At 38.0% G+C, this 23,903-nt stretch overlaps 3 protein-coding genes across 3 annotated transcripts in view; all 3 read right to left on the bottom strand.

Annotated features, from left to right (window-relative positions):
* LOC109167924 (glucan endo-1,3-beta-glucosidase, acidic-like) overlaps positions 1–17,431 on the bottom strand; it is a 43,136-nt gene extending 25,705 nt beyond the window's left edge. Inside the window, exon 1 of the mRNA XM_019317000.1 lies at positions 17,386–17,431. Coding sequence (XP_019172545.1) covers positions 17,386–17,425 — 40 coding nt within the window. The 5' untranslated portion in view covers positions 17,426–17,431. The remainder of the gene's footprint in view (positions 1–17,385) is intronic.
* The window catches only part of LOC109167925 (glucan endo-1,3-beta-glucosidase, acidic-like), a 59,037-nt gene that overhangs the window by 30,043 nt on the left and 5,091 nt on the right, over positions 1–23,903 (bottom strand). The gene's annotated exons all lie outside the window — the stretch shown is intronic.
* LOC109167923 (glucan endo-1,3-beta-glucosidase, acidic-like) overlaps positions 15,170–23,903 on the bottom strand; it is a 44,794-nt gene continuing 36,060 nt past the window's right edge. Inside the window, exon 2 of the mRNA XM_019316996.1 lies at positions 15,170–16,312. Coding sequence (XP_019172541.1) covers positions 15,357–16,312 — 956 coding nt within the window. The 3' untranslated portion in view covers positions 15,170–15,356. The remainder of the gene's footprint in view (positions 16,313–23,903) is intronic.

Here is a 23,903-nt window from a genome sequence, read left to right as displayed (position 1 = left end):
AAGTTACTTGTCTTAGCATGCAATTACAATTACTCTCTCTTGTTGGTTTGTGGTTTGTTTCAGTGGTGCTTGTTGCATCTCAATTTGTGATGGATGATTTGAGGTGTAACACATATTTGATCTATTCCCTTGCCAATAGCTTTGTTAACCACTTAATAATTGGATTAATTTTTGATCTTGTGTGTTATGCATTGCTAGTGAAGGCTTATGTGAGATTCCGGTCATGGGTGTTTTGCTAGAACTTGCCTCATTACTCCCTAAGTGATGTCTAAGTTTTGCATGTTTTAAAGTGATTTAGGCCATTTTTGTTTAACCATAGTCTTTAAACCTGTCCCTATATATTTTTTTTATCCTTTGTGTCCCCATTGTGCCTTTTGTTTGTTTAAATAAGTGCTAAGCACTTATCCCCTCATTGTAATTGTTTTTCTTTGATTTATCCCATTATTATAACCCTTAGCCCTTGGCCAAATCTTTCCCTTCCACCCTTTGAGAGAATAAAACTTTTATCTTTATTATTTCTATAAGAAGAGTTTTATGGAATTGTGCCAAAAAGCAGCTGATATTACAAATGTTCAAGTGAAAAGGAATTGAAAGATTGGATTAAAATTGTCTTGCTGAATCCAAAAGAAGTCCAAAGAAAAGAAAAGAATGAAAAAAAAAAAAGAAAAAAAAAGAGAAAGTTTGAAAGTTTTTGAGTGTGGATCCTCACTTTTCCAAAGAGTTGCTAAGTTCTTACAAGAAATTTGCTCCTTGAAAGTTTTTGAGTTTGGATCCCCACTTTACCAAAAAGTTGCTAAGTTCTTAAAAGAAATTTGCTCCTTGAAATTATGATCATCTCATCTCTTCCAAATTTTGAAAAGTTTAGATAAATTGTGACATTCTCTCTTTTTGATTAATTTTTCCATACCACTTCTTTGTTAGCCATCACTCGTAGCCCCATTACAAGCTAAATAAAGTCCTAGTTGATCTTAACATGCATTCTTAGATTTGATCTAGGGGAGTATGAAGGGCAAGCCTATGGGATCTCATTCATGAGCCGTGTCTTGCATAATCTCAACTGAGTACTTGTGCACACTTGATCCTCACATACTTTAAATTCTTGGTGCTTGGTTATTGGCTTGGAAATGGGTCTCTTATGTGCCAAACTAATTTGATTCTTGAAGCTTGTTGTTTTGTAGCAAATTGGTTGGTGGTTTGAAAGGTTGTGCAAGAGAGAGCATGAGTAATTTGTATGTTTTGACTTGTGATTTTATTCCTTGATTTTGCATGAGGACAATCAAATGCTTAAGTGTGAGGGGGTGATGTTATCACATCTATGCTTGTTTTTATAGTTATTTTGAATCATCCCAGTAAATAAGTTCTTTAATTTTGCTTATATAATACATGTATTCCTTGCTATTATCATTTAATTATGGTTCGCACTTGTTTTGAATGTTTTACGGTGTTTGTTAGTGTTTTTGAACTATTTTAGGTCAACGTTAAAAGCAAGGGAAGTCCTAGGACAAAATTGGAGTCAAAAGTGGATCAAAAGACCGAAGAGTTGTAATTCCCGTTGAATTCGGCGATAGCTTAGTATTTTGATCATATCTCATGCTAGGAATGTCCGATTCAGGTGATTCTTGCGCCATTGGAAAGAAGACTCAAAAGGCTACAACCTATGACTCAGCAGAAAACTCGACGCGTCGAAAATTTCCAGTAACATTTCATCTCGCACAGATTGGCGACAGTTTAGTATTTTGATCATATCTCATGCTAGGAATGTCCGATTGAGGTGATTCTTGTGCCATTGGAAAGAAGACTCGAAGGGCTACAACTCTTATGAAGAAATCAAAGTTTAGATAATAAGAGAAAAGAGTCAAAATAAGTGTGAAAACCGTACCTATTGCACTGGCGCGATTTTTAGAAACTTCCTAATTTAAAGTGGCGTTCTCCAAAGCTAAAGAAAGGATAGTAATTCTTGGTGATAATGAACCACAATCGATTTAATATCCGTAAAATAATATTTATATATATACACACAAGTATATAACATATTATTGGATATTTATTCGAAATATATATATACACACAAATATATATATATATATATATATAAAACGGATCCAAAGGTTATATATACATGTATATCTACGAAAAAGATATACCAATATATATCAACCAAAATTGGAACAAATAATCCTCAGATTATAAATCCAATCCAACGAATATATCAAAAGATGGAGAACGGATTTTTGCTTAAAAGCATAATCCAAACAAGAAAGAAGGAGAAGAAAGAAAGAAGGTACGAGTTAGGCAAAGTGCCTATATTTCCTTAAAACCTTATTTGCCACCTCCCAAAAGTGCTAGGAGCGTTGTGGCCTAGGTTTCCCAGGATAAAACGTACAACGGTTCGACGTTTAAGCACCCAAACGAGCGAACCCGGCGAACTAGAGCACGGGCAAAACACAGTAGCAAGAAAGGAGTAGGAGCAGAGTTTTTGAGAAGAAAAAATGCTTATCTTTGTGTGTTGTGTACTCTCGTGTTCTTCCCTCTCTATCGTTGTAAAAACACTTGCTCCTACTACCCCTTCTTATATAGGAATTGGAGTACTAAATAGCATTTAGTAGGCATTAATTACACGTTGTATAACATCTGAAACAGCAACCCCATTAACAGAATTAAATTCAAAATTTAAAACTGGAGTTACAAGACTGTTAGCCTTCAGGCTTCACCAAGTTTCGGGCGTAGGCCAAAACTTTCGACCTCGCGCTGCTGCACACGAGAGCACATCTCTCGTGTTGTGGTGCAGCCCGAGAGTGCACCTCTCGTGGTCACCGTTGCACGAAAGTTGTGCTCTCGGTGCACCACAACCTCTCGTGCTCTCTGTAGCACGAGAGTGGTGCTCTCGGTTTCGGCCGAACCAAGTGACTATATCGGTTGGAAAATGATACCGAATTTTGGCATAACTTAGCCCGCAAATTTCTGGACGACATTCGTGCCCGCAGGTGCCGGCGCACACGAGCTCGGATCAAGCCTTTTGATCTCGTTTCTAGTTGGAATTTGATTTGCACCCCCCCCCCCCCCCCCCCCCCCGCGCGAGAGAGCCTCTATGCTATACAATTCTACAAGCTCCAAAAGAGCCCTTGTATAAAAGGGGGGTGAAATCCTCTTTCCAAGTCAATGTGGGACAAAAGCTCACTTTTTCCCTTCATTTTTCCAACTCAATGGGTCTACTTTGAGAATCAATATCTCATTCACCCATTATCCGTTTTGAGCGTACAATATATCAATCTCTTCGTCTCACTACGAAGAACCCGAATCCACTTTGACCTGACCCAAATCGGAAGTGGACCCCACTGATAATTATACCACAAAATAGCCACTTAACATGTCATTTTATGCCATTTTAATGCTATTTTTCCAACAATCACCCACATGAATGAAAATTGATTTTCGGGGTTTTTTGAAATCGGAAACAACTGTGTTCAACGGTCGATCCCTGCATAGGATAGGTAGGGAGTCGCTATACCTTTTGAACCTTCCCATGTGAAGACATGTTTACTCTACTAGCTGTACGGTAGAACGCGATGTCTTTGAACCGACTGCCGTTTGTGTAGACGATGACATATCTCACACAGGAACCTTCCAACCATGCTCTGTTCTCATGAGTGTGCCCATTTTGGTCGTGGGTCACCGTCCTGGTTCAGCAAGAGTTTGTGAAGAATTGTGCCCATCAATTCTCCTTTGAAGCGACCCTCACTTCTCTCTCACATAGGTGATTCTTTTCCGAGTATCCCGCTTACTCACATATGTCAACCGACATTCGAATCATTAAAGCATCAACATGCTAGCCTCGTGCGGGAGTCACTGTTTTCAACGAGGAGTGGTAGGGAGTCCGAGACCCCCACAGTGACACGCTCTGTTCCATAATTTAGTTGTCCCATTGAACCTAGGTGCTAGCTAGGTTGGGTATCCAATATAGAACTTTTAGTCCAAGGGCTTTAGACCCATTCCTCGTTCCAATTTCTCAACAACCATTTTCTTACCCTCGGGTTAGCGAGTTAGCGGCCGCTACGTTATCTTACGACATCACGTAGTCAATAGAGATAACCCCTGTTGTGAGAAATGGTTTAATGGTATTATGTCTACGACTTATAAGTCTAGACTTACCATTCCACATCTAACTCTGTACTTAACCAATTTTGGCTTGATTATCGCAATGCACACACATTGGAGGTACGAGTTTACCACTAGGAACATTCTCGAAATAATGGCATAGCCATTTGGCCTACTCGCTCGCGACACGAGTGTAAGGCTCTCAGCTTAGATCCCATCAGATTTTAGCTATCACAAATCATTTCAAGAATTTCCATCCAACTGACTGCACTGGCCTACGTAAAGACGTAGCTTTGATGGACTTAGCGTCCTTTGATATCCGTGCTATACTTTCCAAGTACGGAAAGATATCCCACGTAGTGCGGTCCAAAGTCACGAGCATACCTTGAGTATCTCATAACTCTCACTATTGCCTTCTAGTGCGTAACACTAGGGTTACTCGTATGTCTACCGAGTTTGTTAACCGCAAAGGCAATATCCGGCCCAGTACAACCCATTTGATACAATTAAACTACCAATAATCTGAATGTATTCTCCGTGAGAAATACAATTTTCGTGATTATAGGCTAGTTGTACGTTAGTATCTAACGGTGTCCAAGCCACTTGATTATCATCCTTTACAAGGATTCAATCAACTCAGTGAGATTGGCTTACCACGAGACCATACGGTCTTCTCACGATTTCAATCTCGAAGATTAAATCTGTCAAACTCACTCGTCTCATGTCAAATCTCAAATTTAACATGACCCTTGTAGAATTGATCCTGTGATCGTTACTACCCACGTTGAGTTTATCGTGTATAGACAGATAGTGATAACCTCGTCAATCGTACGCATTACGTAGACATTTGTCACCTTTGTTTATACTAAACTCGTTACTCATCATTGTATGATAAAAATCTCACATGCCAAATACTAAGGCAATGTTTGAACCAGACAATGATCTCACCACTTACTCACTTTCTTTTCACAGTGTAGAACCACAAAACCCTTGGGTTATTCCATGTCTACTAAGAAAGCGATACATCCATTTCGATTAACTTCCAAGTCCCGTTAGACGGCTATGGCAAGTGTCATACTAAATGCATTTTATTCTCATCACAAGAGAATACATATCGAAGTAATCGTGGAACTCGCGTTGCATGTAATCTAAAATTACAAGCCCGGCCATTTTACTTTAATATAACCAACCGGTTTTATCTTCCGACTAGTGATCCATGAGGATCCAAAGGTTTTACAACCCGAAAGAAGATCAACCAGTTCAAAGTATGATTCTCTAAGATAGAATCTACTTCACTCTTGGTAGCCTCTCGCGTGTTGGTCCACCCGTAGAAGTCACCACTTCTACATACGTTCGAGGCTCATTTTCTAACAACCATGTCAGAAAATTCAATTTATTTTCTAGTAAACAAGTTAGTTTATGCGCATCACATTCTAACATGTACGTCAGAAAATATGGACCAAATGATTTTTCAATCCTAGCTCTCTTGCTACGTCTAGCTTTGAGCTCGGGTTCTCTTTCATACCCTTCAACCACAGCTACGTCGAAAGTTCATTACAACGTGCTAGGTCCGATATTGAACCTTCACAGAAATACATCTTCCAAGAACGATGAATTTCTTGATTTAATTTATCGTGTTCTTATGTACGTACAAACTCTATGACTTGTGTACTAAGAACCCAATACTCACCTTTGGCAAGACACCCCCACATTTCGGGCATTAGTAGGAAACTTCCTACGTACCCACAATTCGTAAGAATTTCATGCTGGTAACCTTATTTAAAAGGTATTTACTTGTCCAAAGTATTGTCTCACCCCACATACTTTGAGGTAGACCCGGACTTATCAACGTCTTGATATTTATGTTCGGCAACAACATTCGATTGAGGTGAATACCGTACCGTACTCTCGAGTACAATACCAACGCTTGCGCCGAATCACCAATAGGTGTTTCATATTCACCACATCGATAGTTCGTAACCGCATTAATCCACAATTAATTTGGTTATCCTTTTATTCTTATAAAGAATAAACATGTGCTACACGTTAGTACATCTCGTAGAAGCTAACAGATTAGCCTTTACAAATCCATTCGGTTTTGACCGAAAGGCCACAAACTCGAATCAGTACTTCTGAAATTGAAGCACGAATCAGTGCTTAGTAATGAAGCACGAAACATGCTATACATAGCACGAAAAATTGCTCCCAACTAACGCACCAATTCCAAAGCAAATTCTACTGCTTTAAGTTATAAACTCACAGCAACCTTCGGTTGCTTAATTTATAATTACAGTGCTACTTAGCACTAGGATTATTAGTTAATTACACAACTAACCAAACCTCCTTTCGTGCTAATCACATAGCACTTTACAACGCTAAATTTAATTAGCCACATACGAAAGGTTTAAGCTAAGTAGATTAGCATTCAGACCAATCATAATCTAGCACCTTTATTGCTATTACCAAAGCACCAAATGCTTAGGGGTCGTTTACTTCATTTCTCTGTTTTTCCATTTCCAGTTTTCCAGTTATCCTTCCCCATTCCTCCAGTTTTCCATTCCTCCATTCTTCCAATTTTCATTTTTCTAAATAATATGATCTTCTTAAAAATAATTTTATAATTTGTTTCATCACATTAAAATTATTTCAATCATTTTAGTACATAGTTTGATTCCACAACAAAATATGTAAAACCTCATTAAATACAATCATCCCATATAGCATTTGTACAAATAATAATAATAATAATAATAATAATAATAATAATAATAATAATAATAATAATAATAATAATAACAAAAAATCTGTGCTCATAATAATAATAATAATAATAATAATAATAATAATAATAATAATAATAAAAAACATGTACGCTGTGCGCATAAGAGAAAGAAAAAGAAAAAGAAGTTTTGAAAACTGAAAAACGCTGTGCGCACAAGGGAGAAAAAAAGAAGAAGCTTTGAAAACTGAAAAACAAAAATAATTGCAGATAGCAAGAATTGAACTACTGACCTCCCACATTAATTGACACAGTTCACCCACCCTCTCTCCATTCTTCCATTTGGAAACATCTAAAAATTAGTTCTCCAAATTTGTATACAAAGTTGGAGAATGGAGATGGAATAAGTATTTGGAAGCATAAATTTAGTAAACAATTTATCCATTTTTTATTTTTTCCATTCTTAATTTCTCCATTTTTCTGGAAAATCCTCCATTTTTCCAAGTTAGTAAACGACCCCTTAAGTTTTCAACACCTAAAGGTGCAGCCACCAAGTGGCCGAAAGTGCCTAATTAAGCACTCTACCTAGTGCGTAATAGCACTGTTACAGTGTTTTAATTTGCACTTCAAAGTGCCCAATTAAATTGCACTTTTCATTAGTGCTACAAAAGCACTATTCACCAAAACACAATTTGTCTCAAATTAAATTTCATACTAGTATAATTTGGAATTTTTTGATCAAGTTAATTATAACACAATTAACAAGGACAAATCAACCAAATTTCCAACTAGTTGAATCAAGCATACATAATCGTACCAAGAATATTATTTAAAATATTCAACACTTGAGCTGTGACGCTCACGATTATATAGCTATCCCAATTTTTGACAAATTGATCCTTGAAATCCTTATTGTTCTACATGAACTAGAACTGAAGTCCTTTTACGGGATTTCAAACATGTAACACGCTAGTTACATTTCGTTCCGGCCGTTAAGCCATTTTAGCATTTTCCACATAATGCTCCGTGATGCTCTACGCACCCTTATTGAATCTTATATATATTATTAAAAATATCACACAAGAATATTTTAAAAATATACAAAGTTCAATACACACAAATGGAACAATTCATTTTATTCAACAATAAAATATATCATAAGGATACTACAACATTTATTCAAAATAAATAAATAGGAAAATTACATTGGAAACACATTTCCTTATTCCTATCTAGTAGTAATCCTTCAAACCCGTGTGCCTTGTTCCATTCTCAACCGTCCACTCCACAAAGGGTGGTCCATAGCGCACATCGGGGTACCTCGGTTGTGACCTCACTCGTCCAACCATCCACATGTTTTAAACATAGCGAAATTGTCCTCAACCTTTTCACCAGGATGACGATTCGCTTCATAGTGGCATTTCTCCTTCTTCTCGTAATCTTCTTGAAAGCTAAGCTTCCGCTTGAGTTTCCTTCGATTACGGTTGAAGTCATTGGTAACACTACCATAGTCCTCAGACCATGTAGTCATTACACCATCATAGGATCCTTCATGGCTTTTAGCCGATCTGTTAGGCAACACAATAGGTACCAATTGTGTGCCATTAGCCACTAGTCTACCGGATCGTGAACCAAAGTTCTCCGGAGCACCATCGTGTGCTTTTGCAACTCCCATGGAAATATTATTTCCAACGTTGCTGCCATCAACTGGCATCTCAGAATGTGCAACATCGTTGCCGTTCCTACCATTAGAATGTGCACCACGAGCAACATTCACGGATCCAACACTTTTAGAATCCATCGACTTGTTCATTATCAAAAAATAAGGTTTTAAGATTCTTGGTGATAATGAACCACAATCGATTTAATATCCGTAAAATAATATTTATATATACACACGCAAGTATATAAAATATTATTGGATATTTATCCGAAATATATATATACACACAAATATATAAATATAAAACGGATCCAAAGGTTATATATACATGTATATCTACGAAAAAGATATACCAATATATATCAACCAAAATTGGAACAAATAATCCTCAGATTATAAGTCCAATCCAACGAATATATCAAAAGATGGAGAACGGATTTTTGCTTAAAAGCATAATCCAAACAAGAAAGAAGGAGAAGAAAGAAAGAAGGTACGAGTTAGGCAAAGTGCCTGTCTTTCCTTAAAACCTTATTTGCCACCTCCCAAAAGTGCTAGGAGCGTTGTGGCCTAGGTTTCCCAGGATAAAACGTACAACGGGCACGGGCAAAACACAGTAACAAGAAAGGAGTAGGAGCAGAGTTTTTGAAAAGAAAAAGTGCTTATCTTTGTGTGTTGTGTACTCTCGTGTTCTTCCCTCTCTATCGTTGTAAAAACACTTGCTCCTACTACCCCTTCTTATATAGGAATTGGAGTACTAAATAGCATTTAGTAGGCATTAATTACAAGTTGTGTAACATCTGAAACAGCAACCCCATTAACAGAACTAAATTCAAAATTTAAAACTAGAGTTACAGGACTGTTAGCTTTCAGGCTTCACCAAGTTTCGGGCCTAGGCCGAAACTTTCGGCCTCGCGCTGCTGCACACGAGAGTACATCTCTCGTGTTGTGGTGCAGCCCGAGAGTGCACCTCTCGTGGTCACCGTTGCACGAAAGTTGTGCTCTCGGTGCACCACAACCTCTCGTGCTCTCTGTAGCACGAGAGTGGTGCTCTCGGTTTCGGCCGAACCAAGTGACTATATCGGTTGGAAAATGATACCGAAGTTCGGCATAACTTAGCCCGCAAGGACAGCAAATTTCCGGACGACATTCGTGCCCTCGCGCACGAGCTCGGGCTTGAATCAAGCCTTTTGATCTCGTTTCTAGTTGGAATTTGATTTGCACCCCCCCCCCCCCCCCCCCCCGCGCGCGCGCGAGAGAGCCTCTATGCTATACCACAAAATAGCCACTTAACATGTCATTTTATGCCATTTTAATGCTATTTTTCCAACAGTAATTTCCTAATCATATGATGGAGCAATATCAAATGATTAAAGATGGAAATTTCTTAATTATTAAATAGGAATATTCCTAATTTCTCAAGGGTTAATCCAAACTTTGTATCAACTATAAAATCTCACCTTCCTCAACCCTAATGAAATAGTTTAGTTTAGAGTAAATAATTAGAATTGATAATTTACAATTCATAGTTTAGAATTCAAAGATTCTTGGAGACAAGAAGGAGAGAAATCAAGAGCCACAAGTTGTCTTGGAAAGCAAGAAGAATACTAGGGAAATTTGGGAAAATCGTCTAGTTAATTCTTGTACTCTTTTGATGATTTGTAATTCTTTATTTATATTTGCTATGTATAATTTAGCCATGCTTGGCTAAATTCTTTAGAGATTCTTGGGTAAAAGTGTTTATGAACCTATGTGCCTGAGCTCTCAGTTTCTTAAATATATTATTATTTGGGTTTAATACTTGTGTTGCAATCGTGATAATATTGTTTGATGTTTGTAATTAATGACTATAGTTACTAGCTTCATAGCCATGTTTGTTTCACCAATGGGAGTTGGGGCATAAATTAGGGCACACACGATTGCACCTAATGGTTGGACCTTGGGAAATGGGAACTTATTAGGGGAAGTTTATTCTATATTGTTGCACATCGGGAGATGGTAGTAATTATGAATAATTGAATGCTGACCTTCGATCTTATTGGGTGTTTAAGCCACGGGAGTGGAAATTCACTAGGAATAGAGATTTCGGGTGTAATTCGATTCCACCTTGCATTCCCACACAAATCTTAATTCCAAACTGAATATTGCAAACGATAATTGGCACTAGGTGATTAAATACTTGAATCCCATGAATCTCATCTTCTCTCTTATTGTTTTCAAAATCCTGAACCTCTGTTTTATTTTATTTATTTTATGCCAATCAATCATCTAAGTAATTGTTAGGATTAGCTCTAATGAATAAGTTAGTAACTAGTGCTTGATACAACCACTTCCCTGTGGATCGATAACTCGTACTCCGAGAATTATTTGTTTGCGACCCAAATCGGAAGTGGACCCCACTGATAATTGTACCACAAAATAGCCACTTAAAATGCCATTTTAATGCTATTTTTCCAACAGAGATTTCAATAATGTGTAAATACAATTGGTGACATTATGTTTTTTTTAAATGGCAAAATTGCTATGTATCTGAACAAAAAATGTATCTTCCATACAAAATAGGATAGCAATTCATTCCTATAATTGAATTGGTTGAGAACTAGCACGTTTGCCTAATTTATAAAAATATTAAACACTAATAAATAAAATCTCTAAAGTTATAGCATCGCATGCGTACATCTACACATTAGCTATTAATTTTAGCAATTATTTGCTCAAATTCAAGCAATGATAACATCAAAACACATAATGATCCAAACCATATCTTTAATTGCACTATATAATATTTGATTTTCTAATTTAAATAATTATATATCGATCTAAATATTCTTAATATATTACAACAAATTCATTCCCTGCATCGTATGGGTAAAAATACTAGTTATTAAATAAAACATATTCCTTTTACTATATTTTTAAATTAAACATATTCCTTTTACTATATTTTTAAATTAAACATATTCCTTTTATTATTAATACGTACCCCAAATGGATCGACCCAAAGATATGTATAAATAGATTCCCTCAATACATGAAAAAGGGATCGGACAAGCAATTCTAAGCAATACAATACCTATAATTCTTTCCATATTTTGCGATTTCCTATATACTCATTATTTTAACGGTTGTGTTGGCCAACTGTTTATTACCCAAAAGTCCTAAAATCAACTGAGTTATATCAGAATTTTCGACGTACACCTCGTTCCCGACGGTGATGTATTTGAAGTTGACGTCAGGATACTAAAACTTAGCTACTTTTTGTTGGCAAACATAAAAGACTTCCGTTGTAAGAAAATTTTTTCTTTATTTTGATTTTAAAATATAAGTTCACTTAGTGAACATTTTGAAAAGTTTTTAAAAAATCTATTCAACCCCTTCGCTTGTGACATTTTCATTTTCATTTTATTTTTTCTTCCCCATTTTTGATTCTATTGTTCAAAAGTAGAGGAGGAAAATGGTAATAAGTTTTAGGGTCACACTTGTGTCAAAGTATCCGTGACGCGGGTCATGTCAATATGCAAATGTAATACTTATACTAGAAAATGTAATATTAAATCATGAATAAATAAAATGTTTGTTACTTGGGAAAAAGTAATATTGTATTTTTGAGGACAAATGTAATACTTTTATATTTTGTTGTAAAAGTATTACTCCGTACTTTTTTCATCAAAAGTATTATATTTTACCTTATAATTAATGTTGCACCTAGAAATACTTTTACATCAAAATGTAAAAGTATTATATTTTTCTTCAAAAGTATTACATTTTTTCATATAAGTAATAAACATTTTATTCCTGATTTAGTATTACATTTGCTAGTTTAAGTATTACATTTTATCTTGACGGCATGACCCGACTCGTCTCACGAACAAGGATCTGTGAAACGGTTCACACAAGTTTTTTGCCGAAGTTTTATAATGATAACAAAAGTAAGCAATTAAACACGGTAAATTGGTAATAGGTATCAAATCCCATAGTAAGATTGTTAGGAACATTGTATTAGGATTTTGATGATACTAATGTAATGTAGAAAAGTAGACCCCTAACCGTTAGCTGTTTTTGTTTCGCTACTTTCGTCCTAGACGAAAGTTGCCATAACTCTTTTGTAATTCGTGTTAAGCTAGACAAACACACGAAAATGAGTTATGACTAGATGTTAGGCTCTCCAAGGCGAAAGAAGACACGAGACATGAAGAACAACAACGAGAGTCAAGCAGGAGTTGTCAACAAACACGAAAGGACAGTGTTTGTAAAAGACGATCTTTATTAAACATTACTTCTCTTCAACAACGAGAAGAATGTTTCACCTGTCTGATTTGACAACATCCTAGGACAATAAGGACTTCATTTTATGGGACTCACTTTTCAAGAAGCATTAAATGAAGATGTACTATCTCTTGGAGCTAAAGGACAAAACCCTAATGCTTTCCATACCTTCAACGGCTACATGGTACAACCTCATTAATGGAGCATTTAATGCATGAAGCTCCCCGGTCCTTGTCCAATGGTTAAAAGGTTCGAAAATTTCATCTCCCTCCAACGGATGGATTTTCATCACCTATATAAACTCACCTTCATCAACTAAGAAGGTGCTGGTTCATTATCACTCGACTTACTCACTTACAAAAGCTCTTGAAACGTCTATGATTTACAAAAAGCTTTTGTGAACCAGTTTTTGAGGTGTTAAGTTACTTGGAGAATCACTTGTCTTACACCTCAAGGAAGTCTTGACATCAGTTTGAAGCTATCATATCTCAGAGTCAAGATCTCTTCGTTGGAGAATTCAAGAAATCATTTTCTACCAACCTCAACTCAGGAGAAGAAGTTGATAGAGGCGGAGTAAACTCGAGGAGTTGAAAAACCTACGAAGGCTGTCCGGCTTAGTGATCAAGGAAGTCTTTGTGTAATTGTACTAAGAGTGATAGTGCAATCCTTCCAACAGTTGTGGAAGAAGAGTGGAGTAGGCAACATTGGCCGAACCACTATAAAATCTCGTGTCCTCTTTATCTCCTTACTTACGCTTTTCCTTTTGCTCTCATATCATTTCTTCATTATCATTACCGAAAGTTTGTCTAATTACGCAAACTCGTGCAAAGTATTTAAAACGAATCTATCTTATCCGCTGCGCCAAGACACCGAAAGGTGACGTTTAGGGCTTCTAACGAAAAGAGTCTATTCACCCCCCCCCCCCCCCCCTCTAGACTCTCATCTCATTCTATCGGGACCAACAAAGATACAAAAATCTTCAACAAAATACAACCTAGCTTAATATGAATATTAAATAGTAACACAAGTTATATATTATAAAAACAATAGTAATATGCTCAGAAAAGGAACAATATGATAACACAAGTTATTGAAAAATAATAGTAAGATGTCCATAAAAGAGTTTTCTCCTGATATTTTCACTTTTAATTTTAACCCTTAATCGTATTACTCTATGTTTTTTGAATCTTCTCAACCAACAAAATTTTCATTTCAATTTTTTTTTCATTTTTCTTGAATTTTACTTTGGGTATTTAAAATATTTAGACTAACTTTAATTTGATTGCATCAATTACTATATAGTGTGATGACATCTCTGATACTATTTTAAATGAGTGGTCACAAGATCGAACCTACTACCTTATAATTAATAGTCCAGACTTGAGAATCAAAGAGTTAATTATCAAAATGGTCCCTCAACTTATTTTCTTGACCGATTCAGTTATCAATTATTCAATTTTTGACCCATATGGTCCTCCGTCTATTTGGAGGTTAAGTCACCGTCTAATGTAATAGTCCTTTCACTCTCCACTCTGAAGACATTAAAGACCTTTCACTCTTTTGTTGTCGCAGTAATGTTTTTCACGCCGAGATACAGTACAGGTGCGGAAAATAGCAGAAGAAATCTGCATTTGCCGTTGTTTCTAGTGGGTTCAGAGCCGCCAGCGGAAACCTCCACGCCATTGCCGGTTTTCCGCTCATCATAGCCTCCATTAGCGTAACATCGAGCCCCTGTGGCCTGAGCGTTGGGTTGACGAAGATATCGATTCCGTTGTAGAATGCGTGCAGCTCCGAGGGGTGCATTGAGCCTAAAGCGACCACCTGCGGCCCCAATTCAATTCCTAGTACCTCTGTTCCCATGGCCCTGAACTTGCGACGACGAGGTATACGTGGGGGTGTTTTTGCATTAGCGTGGAGAATGCATCGTAAAGTATGGGGTGGCCTTTGTCTTTGACTAGTCTTCCGGCAATTCCGAGGACCAAACTTGAATCTTTTGGCAGTCCGATCTTGAAAAATGGCGGACTAGATGCTCTCTATGGCGATGTCGTGCCACGACACAGCAAGATTGGGGATGCCGTGGGCGACATCGTGCCAGTGAATGACCGCAGAAGGGCTGCTGCTCGTAACCTCGCGGCGGTGCAAGCAAAAGTGGAGTCGCGTGCTAATACCCTCAAAAGTGGAGAGTGAAAGGACTATTATTATGCCCTCACATTAGAGAGTGACTTAATTCGCAAATAAATTGAATAGTTGATGACTGAATCGGTCAAGAAAATAAGTGATTAACTCGGTATTTTTGCTATAGTCGAGTGACTATTTTAGTAATTAACTCAGAATCAAAAAGTAGAAAAATCAGTATTGTGGAAGGATAAAAATGGAATTAATTGAGTTGAAATCGGAAAAGGTATTGTATAAAAGAAATATGAAATCACTAATGTAAAACACAAAGTTTATTATTACTCAAACGCGTACATACATTCTTACAGCATATGGAACTTAATAATATACTGTAATAATAACATATATTGCTTATTGTCTTACTCGCTGTCGGGAAATACGACATACAGTGAAAGTTTTGGAATTTATTTTTGTCCCATATATTATTATATTTTTATAAGCTCAGTTGAAGTTAAGCTGATACTTCGGACTCTTGTCTGGACTAAAAAGCCCAAAATGCCTCTCCACTTCATCACCACGTTTCACGTTTTCATCGAACATGGCAAAAAGGAAAGTCTCAATTGATGTTCCGGGCTTCATCGGAGTCCCAGAATTTCCGTTAACATGTGAAATGAGATTGCTATAGTACGTGTTAGCATTCTGCGTTGTCGCTGCTAAGCCGCCGTCGGACGGCCAGCCGCTTTCCGAGACAATAATGGGTATGTTGGGGCCGCCGGCCTTCTGAACGGCGAAGTACATGGAGTCGAGGAGCGCGTCGAAGAGGTTGCGGTAGCCGGCGGAATTTTGGTTGGGCTCGGTGAACAAAGCGAAGGGGAGGGGGACGTTATTGGGGTCGTCTCGGTGGCTGAAATAAGGGTAAATGTTGGCCAGCAAGGGTAAGTTGTTTTGTGCGAGGAATCCGACGACGGGGTTCATTACGCCCGCGGCGTCTGCATTGAAGACGCTATTACTGGGCGGAACGGTGTCGGCTAACACGGCGGAGAAGGTGGCGGTGGAGGCCTTGATGCGGCCGTTATAACCGGCGTCCGATAACGCGTTGTGAACGTTTGTCAAGGCCGGCAGAACGTAGTTGACGTATTGATTAGTATCACTATTTTTAGCGTACACCTCGTTCCCGACGGCGATGTATTTGAAGTTGACGGCCGGATAATAGGGGACTATATTTCTTTGGACCCAATCTCTTGCTCCGGCCGGGTCGGTTAGGTCTTGGAGGCTAGGGTTGGGAACATAGAGGATGACATCGATGTTGGTTCCTCTGAGAGCTTCGAAGACGTTGGTGTCGGGTTCGTAGAGTCGCAGCCCTCGGATGCCATTACTCTTATACAGGTTTATGGTAGTTGTGGCGTCAGGTAAATTGTCGCCATTTCTCCCGTAACAAACTCCAATGGATTGTACCCCTGCATCAAAATTAAAGGAGATACACCCAAATTATATACGTGAAATTTTTTAACCATTCAGCCACGTGGAGTTTTTTCACTTTTTGATTCCACGACTATAGTGACACTATCAAGATCCACGACTTTCAAATCTTGCAATCTCGGTCCATGATTATTATTATTTTTTTTTTAGAAAATGGTCATTTCGGCCTACTTTTCGTCAATTTCTCACTGGAGTAAGAATCATTTTCGATAAAAGCGGGCCGAAAAATTGACCCAAAATGGGTTGGATGGACCATTTTTAATTTGCAACAAAAACAATAGTCGTGAACCGATGTTGTACGGTTTAAAAGTCATTGATCAATCATGATAGTGGCATTGTAGTCGTGAAACCCAAAGTGTGAAAAATTCTAGTCCCTCAGGAACTAGTCATGTCATCAATATGTCACTTAATAAAGTGGTAAATTTGGTCATTCAGAAAGACTAAAATCTCCACTTCATACATAATTTAGGACTAAAAATGATTATGCATGTAACTCAGAAATTAAATATGTATCATTAGTATAATTGAAGGACAAAAATGCAATTATTTTAAATTAAGGAATGATAATGAAGTTGCTATACGTACATTAATTAAATTGCATTAGTTGCTCAACCATTGTTTCTAATAGAATAGAATCTTCTTCCAAAAGGCTGAACCCCAATTCTAAAGGCCCCCCACACCCCGACCTAACAGAGCATTTGGGATGATGTAAATCATGGTGACTCAACTGAACATGAACCACAGAGGCTAGACCGGTGCTCACTGCGCACAAGAAACCCCCCTCACTTTGAGAGGTTGTTCCCACACTACCGCTGGTGAGAATCTTGTATATATATTAGGGAGAAGAAGAAGAATATTTTATATTAAAGAATAATATAATGCTAGTTGCATTAAAATTTAAAAAATCTAATTTAGTCATAGTAAAATCATCAACCAATTTACGAGCAAACAAGTGATACATAAAAGAGTTGTTACATTAAGTTTAGGGGCATATTATTTTCTATGTATCTTAATTACTATATGATGAGATAGAGTGAAAGAAGACCTGTATTAATGTGAAGCAACCCAATGAGCAGGAGAATGGCGGCCATGGTGGATTTGCATGTAGGATCCGTTGGTAGAAAAACAAATAATAATCAAATAAAATTGACTATTATTTTCTGGAAAGAAGGGAAGAAAAGATGAAGAAAATTGGCTAGTGTTTGGTGTTGGGTTTTTGCAAGAGTCGAGTGAGCACTCTTTCCTTAAAACCTTATTTGCCACCTCCCAAAGATGCTAGGAGCGTTGTGGCCTAGGCTTCCCAGGATAAAACTTGCTATGATTCAATGTTTGAGCATTCAAACAAAGAATCCGGCGAACAAGACAGTGGCTATGAACACAGTAGGCTAAAGAGAAGGAGTAGAAGCAGAATTTTGAAGCTGGAAAACAAAGTTTCGTGTAGTGTGCTTGTTGTTCTTTCTGTGTGTAAAACTGCTTCTCACTACCCTCTCTTATATAGGGATCAAGGAGTTAAATAACTTTTATTTTGGCATTAAAAGGCACCCCCACAACTCCTGTAACAGCAACCACTACCTTGAGTTTTAATTCAAAATTAAAATTGGAATTAATTCCAAAGAATTAACTCCGTAACAGCTAAATTAAAAAACCCCAACGGTCACAGAAGGAGCTTCAGTTTAGCCACGAAAAGGCCAAACTTTCGGGCCAAGGCCTAAGGCAGTTTCGGCCACTAGGCCGAACCTCAGTGGCGTGGCTCTCTGTGTTGGAAAATAGTTTGGCATAACCTATGCCTGCAAGGCCAACCAATTTCCGGACGACATTCGTGCCCGCAGGTGCCGGCGCACACGAGCTCGGGCTTGAATCAAGCCTTTTTCAATCTCTTCTAGTTGGAATTTGATTTGCACCCCCCTCCCTCGGCAAGAGAGTCTCTATGCTATACAATTCTACAAGCTTCAAAAGAGCTCTTGTATATAAGGGGGGAAAAATCTTCATTCCAAAGCAATGTGAGACAAAAGCTCACTTTTTCCTTTCATTTTCCAACTCAAATGGGTCTACTTTGAGAATCAATATCTCATTCACCCCTTATCCGTTTTGAGCGTACAATATATCGATCTCTTCATCTCACTACGAAGAATCCGAATCCACTTTGACCCAACCCAAATCGGAAGTGGACCCACTGATAATTGTACCACAAAATAGCCACTTAACATGCCATTTTATGCCATTTTAAGCTATTTTTTTAAATATTGCAAGACATCAATGGATAAAGAAGTGCCATTAGGAAATGAAAGGAAAGCCAAAAACAAATATCTAAAAACCAAACAATTAAAGTTGTGGTGAATGCACCATGTTTTTTGCTTCATTTATACACGAACTTATTAAGGCTAGCATTTCCAAGACTTCTTCCGGGTCAAGTACTCTCTGTGGAAAATATCATAAAGTCACCATCGAAATTAGGAAGAAATAACAAATTAAAAGAGGTAATAACCACCAGGACTATGTGGTCTAATGGTATTCGGGTTGGACTTCCATTTGAAAGATTATGAGTTCGAGCCTCAGTGGAGGCGTTATTGGTTCTTTGTGTTTCAGTAGGTTGAGAATATGAACAGATACTACAATGTAATAGAGCCAGTAGCATTCAAAAAAAAAAAAGGTAATAACCAAAATGGTCCCTCGAGTATGTTGTAATTACCAATTTAGTCCTCGACTAATATTCTTATCCAATTAAGTCCTCAACTATACAATATTTACCTAATTTAGTCCTATGTTAACCTATCTATTAATAGACTGTCAATAATGAGGACAAAACTGTCATTAATAGACTGTCATTTTATTAATAGTCCTATGTTAACATATCTGTCCCATTTCGGTCAATTTTCAGGCGGAAACAGAGGCAGGTACGGTTTCTTCAAATCATAATAGAGTACAGGTTTCTTCGAATCAATCCAAATTCAAAAAAAAAAAAAAAAAAACTCTTAATGATTTAGACGATGCCCTAAAGCTATTCCGTCAAATGGCTCATACCCGCCCCTTGCCTTCTGTTATTCACTTCAACAACTGCTTAGTAGAATTCTGAAATTGAAGCATTATTCTTTAGTTGATTCCTCTTTGATAATGGTGATGATCGAGGAGGTTTTGAGGTTGCGGGTATCCTAGAAACCATGTCGGATCAATTGAGACTGTCTTCATCAGCTGTGGCGGCACTGACGATATTGGAATCGAGGGCATAACTGGAAATACCAAATTGTTCATCTGATCTAGATCTGCTTGTTGCGCCATTGGAGGAGGGGGTGAGGATGCTGTGCATGCGGGGACATTAAGAATAACATTATTGTTGTTTTGGATGAAATTATGATTACTACTGGGAAGCTACAATGAATAGAAAGTTTGGAAATTAGGGTTTGAAACGTTGGAGAGAATGGGTACAGGTGAGGATAGATGAGATAGGCGGCTGCCATTAGAGAGGAGCTTCTTCTTGTCTGTTCTTCCTGGTAGATTGTGACAGACCTGAGCTATTAGGCATCTCGGATGTGAGGAAGGAGATGGGAATTGGGAAGAAAGTGGTAAAATGACAGTTTTATCCTTATTATTGATAGTCCACTAACCGATACATTAACAGGGGACTAAATTAGGTAAATATTGTATATTTGAGAACTTAATTGGGTAAGAATGATAGCCGATGACTAAATTGATAATTACGAAATTGTCGAGGGACCATTTTGGTTATTAACTCAAATTAAAATCAGAAATAAGGGCCAAATAGGTCATCAATCTGCACACAATAATGCAATTAGGTCACCGAACCTAAAAATACTGCAATTAAATTCTTAAACTAACTAATTTCATACAATTAGTCCAATTTACAGGTTTCAATTGTAAATTAATTAGACTAATTGCATGAGATTGGCTAATTTAAGGATTCAATTGTAATTGCTTCGATGACCTATTTGACACTTATTCTTTGTAATAATATATGATTGGACCAGGTCCACTTCTCCTGTCTACTATATTTTCTTCTTCTTAATTCTTAGATGCATTTAGTCACCGCTAGCCATAAATGGCGGTAGGGTATGATGCTATAGAAAATTAGAGCAAAGAAAAGTCTTAAATCAATAAAAATATCAATATATATGGATTGGGAAATAGCTGTTTTTTTTTTTTTTAATTAAAAAAAAAACGGAAATAGCTGTTAAATGTCTGAAAAACTTAAAATCTTAATTACAATGTGATGGCGTTCACACCAGCAACACAAGACAAGGAACCTGAGTAATATCTGTTTGGAGGCTCAAGAATCTTTTCCCTAGATTATATTAAATGCATTTTCATTTTCCATGTGTCTTTTACAATTCCTAGAATTTGAATGTTACGTTGCTTTGTTTTATGCCTATATATTAGGCCATTTTGTAACCAGAAGGGGGACTTGAAAATTATTATGAATGTACTTCCTGTTTTGTTCTAATGAATCATTAGAATTCTTTGTTCAGCTACTGCGTTCTGCATCAGTTGGTATTCAGAGCCATTAAGTTCTTAGGCAACAAACGAGATAGCGGTACATCCCTCTCAAATTGTTACGACCCAAAATGGTTCAAGATGGCAATACCGGCGGTGGTAGCAATCAACCCATTGGCGATGACCGTGGGGTAGAAGCCCTTTGGGCAGCATTTCGAGCACACGAGGATAACTCTAACCGCGAGTTCCAAGAACTTCGTGGTATTCTTGAAGCTATACGTTTGGGAATGAATGGTGGTGGGATAAATCCGGCTGCCAATCCCAGACAAAACCAACCTGTGGAAGGAGCTATTCCGAGGCAAGCACAACACCCACCCCGGCGCTATAACTTTCAGGAGCAAATGGATGATAGTGATGACGAAGATACTACAAGCCACAATTATCCTGCACAACGAAGAGAGTACTACAGACCCAAGATTGACCTTCCTTGCTTCAATGGCAACTTAGACATTGAATCTTTCTTAGACTGGTGCTATGAAGTTGAAAGCAGTTTTGAGATGCTAGATGTCCCTGAAAACAAGCAGGTTAAGTATGTTGCAAACAAGTTACGCGGTGGGGCATCCGCTTGGTGGGATATGACTCAGAATAATAGGAGGAGGCAAGGAAAAATGCCTGTGACCTCATGGAGAAAAATGAAGAAGCTCATGATGGGGAGATTTTTGCCCCCTGACTATCAGCAACAGCTATTTCAAAAATATCAACGTTGCTCTCAGGGAGGTCGGAGCGTGAATGAATACACAGAAGAATTCTATCGGCTTGGAGCGCGTTGTAATCTGTCTGAGACTCCTGAACAACAAACTGCACGCTACATAAATGGGTTGAGATTTAATATCCGAGAACGAATGGCTTTGGCTCCAATTTGGACGGTTGATGAAGCCTATAATATGGCTTTGCGGGCTGAGGAATTGTTGTCTCAAGCTACTTCTCGTAAACAGTCCATGGCAGCACCGTCTAGAAATACTACAGAGACCAATTCCCAGAGAACTACTCCAAACCAAAATTTTGTTCCTTCACTATCTCATAATTTGCAGGAGGCAGTAGGCAATAATTCTAAATTCCAGCGACAAAAAGGTGGTGAAATATCTTCTAAAAGTATTGCACCAAATCCTTATGCAAGACCAATGACGGGCAAGTGCTTCAAATGTGGTGAACCAGGACACCGCTCAAATGAATGTCGAGCTAGAAAATCTGTCAACCTTGTGGAGGAACAAGATGAGTTTGACGAAGAGGGAGTCACTAATGAAGATGAAGTAGAGGTTGCCGAAGAAGTCGGAGAACACTTAAATTGTGTTGTACAGAGGCTTCTGTGCACTACTGAAAGAAATAATCCTGCCCAAAGAAACAACATCTTTCGAGTTCATTGCAGTGTACTGGGAAAAGTTTGTAAACTTATTATTGACAATGGCAGTTGTGACAACATTGTATCCAAGGCACTTGTGCAACGTTTAGGACTGCCAACTAAGCCTCACCCGAAGCCTTACAAATTGGGTTGGATAAAAGAAGGGCCATCTGTTATGGTGATGGAGGTTTGCCGTGTGCCGGTTTCTATTGGGAAGAGCTACCAAGACACTGTGACTTGCGAAGTCATTGACATGGATGCATGTCATATTCTTTTAGGAAGACCATGGCAGTTTGACGTAGATGCTATTTACCATGGGCGGCAGACACTTATGAATTTTTGTGGAAAAGTAAAAAGATATTAATCCCTCCTATTTCTTGGAATGTTGCAGACCAAAGAAAAACATGTGCTGTCACTGCAAATTGGAAGGAATTTATTGCAGAAGCTAAAGACTTCAAAACTATCCTGCTAGTGGTGGGTAAGGAAATAGACTCTCAATATTTTGTTCCTGATGAGCTGAGATCTTTGCTAAAGGAATTTTCAGATGTTGCACCAGAAGAACTTCCTGATGGATTGCCACCTTTAAGGGACATTCAACACCAAATAGATTTGATACCCGGAGCAAGTCTACCTAATCTCCCACATTACCGCATGAATCCCGTGGAGAATGAGGCTGTAAATAATATAGTTGTTGAACTCTTACGGAAGGGATTTATTCAAGAAAGTAAGAGTCCATGTGCTGTGCCGGCATTACTCGCTCCAAAAAAGGATGGCAGTTTTAGAATGTGCGTTGATAGCCAGGCTATTAACAAGATCACCGTCAGGTATCGTTTCCCAATTCCGCGATTGGATGACATGCTAGACCAACTCCATGGTGCTACTGTTTTCTCAAAAATTGACCTTAGAAGTGGATATCACCAGGTGCGTATTAAACCTGGAGACGAATGGAAAACCGCTTTCAAAACCCGAGATGGTCTTTATGAATGGTTGGTAATGCCGTTCGGGTTGTCCAATGCTCCTAGTACTTTCATGCGGCTCATGAATGAAGTCTTAAGGCCTTTCAATGGCAAGTTCATTGTTGTATATTTTGACGACATTCTGATATATAGTCAGAACCAGGAAGAACACCTAAGGCATCTAAAGTTGATATTGCAGACTCTTCAGAAACACAAGTTGTACATCAACTTAAAAAAATGCTCTTTTATGGTTGAAAAACTTGTCTTTCTTGGCTTTGTGATTAGTGCAGATGGAATACGAGTTGATGAAGAAAAGGTGAGGGCAATACGAGAATGGCCGACTCCAACGACCGTGGGGGAAGTTCGAAGCTTTCACGGTTTAGCCACCTTTTACAGAAGGTTTATTAAAGATTTTAGTAGCATTGCAGCTCCCATCACTAATTGTTTGCGTAAAGGAAATTTCAAATGGGATGAGGTGGCTAATGCTAGCTTCAATGAACTAAAGGAGAAAATCACATCTGCCCCTGTTCTTGCATTGCCAGACTTTAACAAAGTTTTCGAAGTTGAATGTGATGCCAGTGGAGTGGGAATAGGTGCTGTGTTGTCTCAAGAAAAGAAACCAGTGGCATTCTACAGTGAAAAACTAAGCCCAGCTTGTGAAAAATGGTCTACTTATGAACAGGAACTCTATGCAGTGGTACGAGCTTTGCAGGTTTGGTCTCATTATTTAATGCCTCGTGATTTTGTGATTTACTCAGACCATGAAGC

This window comes from Ipomoea nil, unplaced genomic scaffold (assembly GCF_001879475.1).
Source record: "Ipomoea nil cultivar Tokyo-kokei standard unplaced genomic scaffold, Asagao_1.1 scaffold3170, whole genome shotgun sequence".
NCBI lineage: Eukaryota > Viridiplantae > Streptophyta > Magnoliopsida > Solanales > Convolvulaceae > Ipomoea > Ipomoea nil.
Note: the sequence above shows the minus strand (reverse complement) of the source record. Positions and strands in the feature narration are given on the sequence as shown.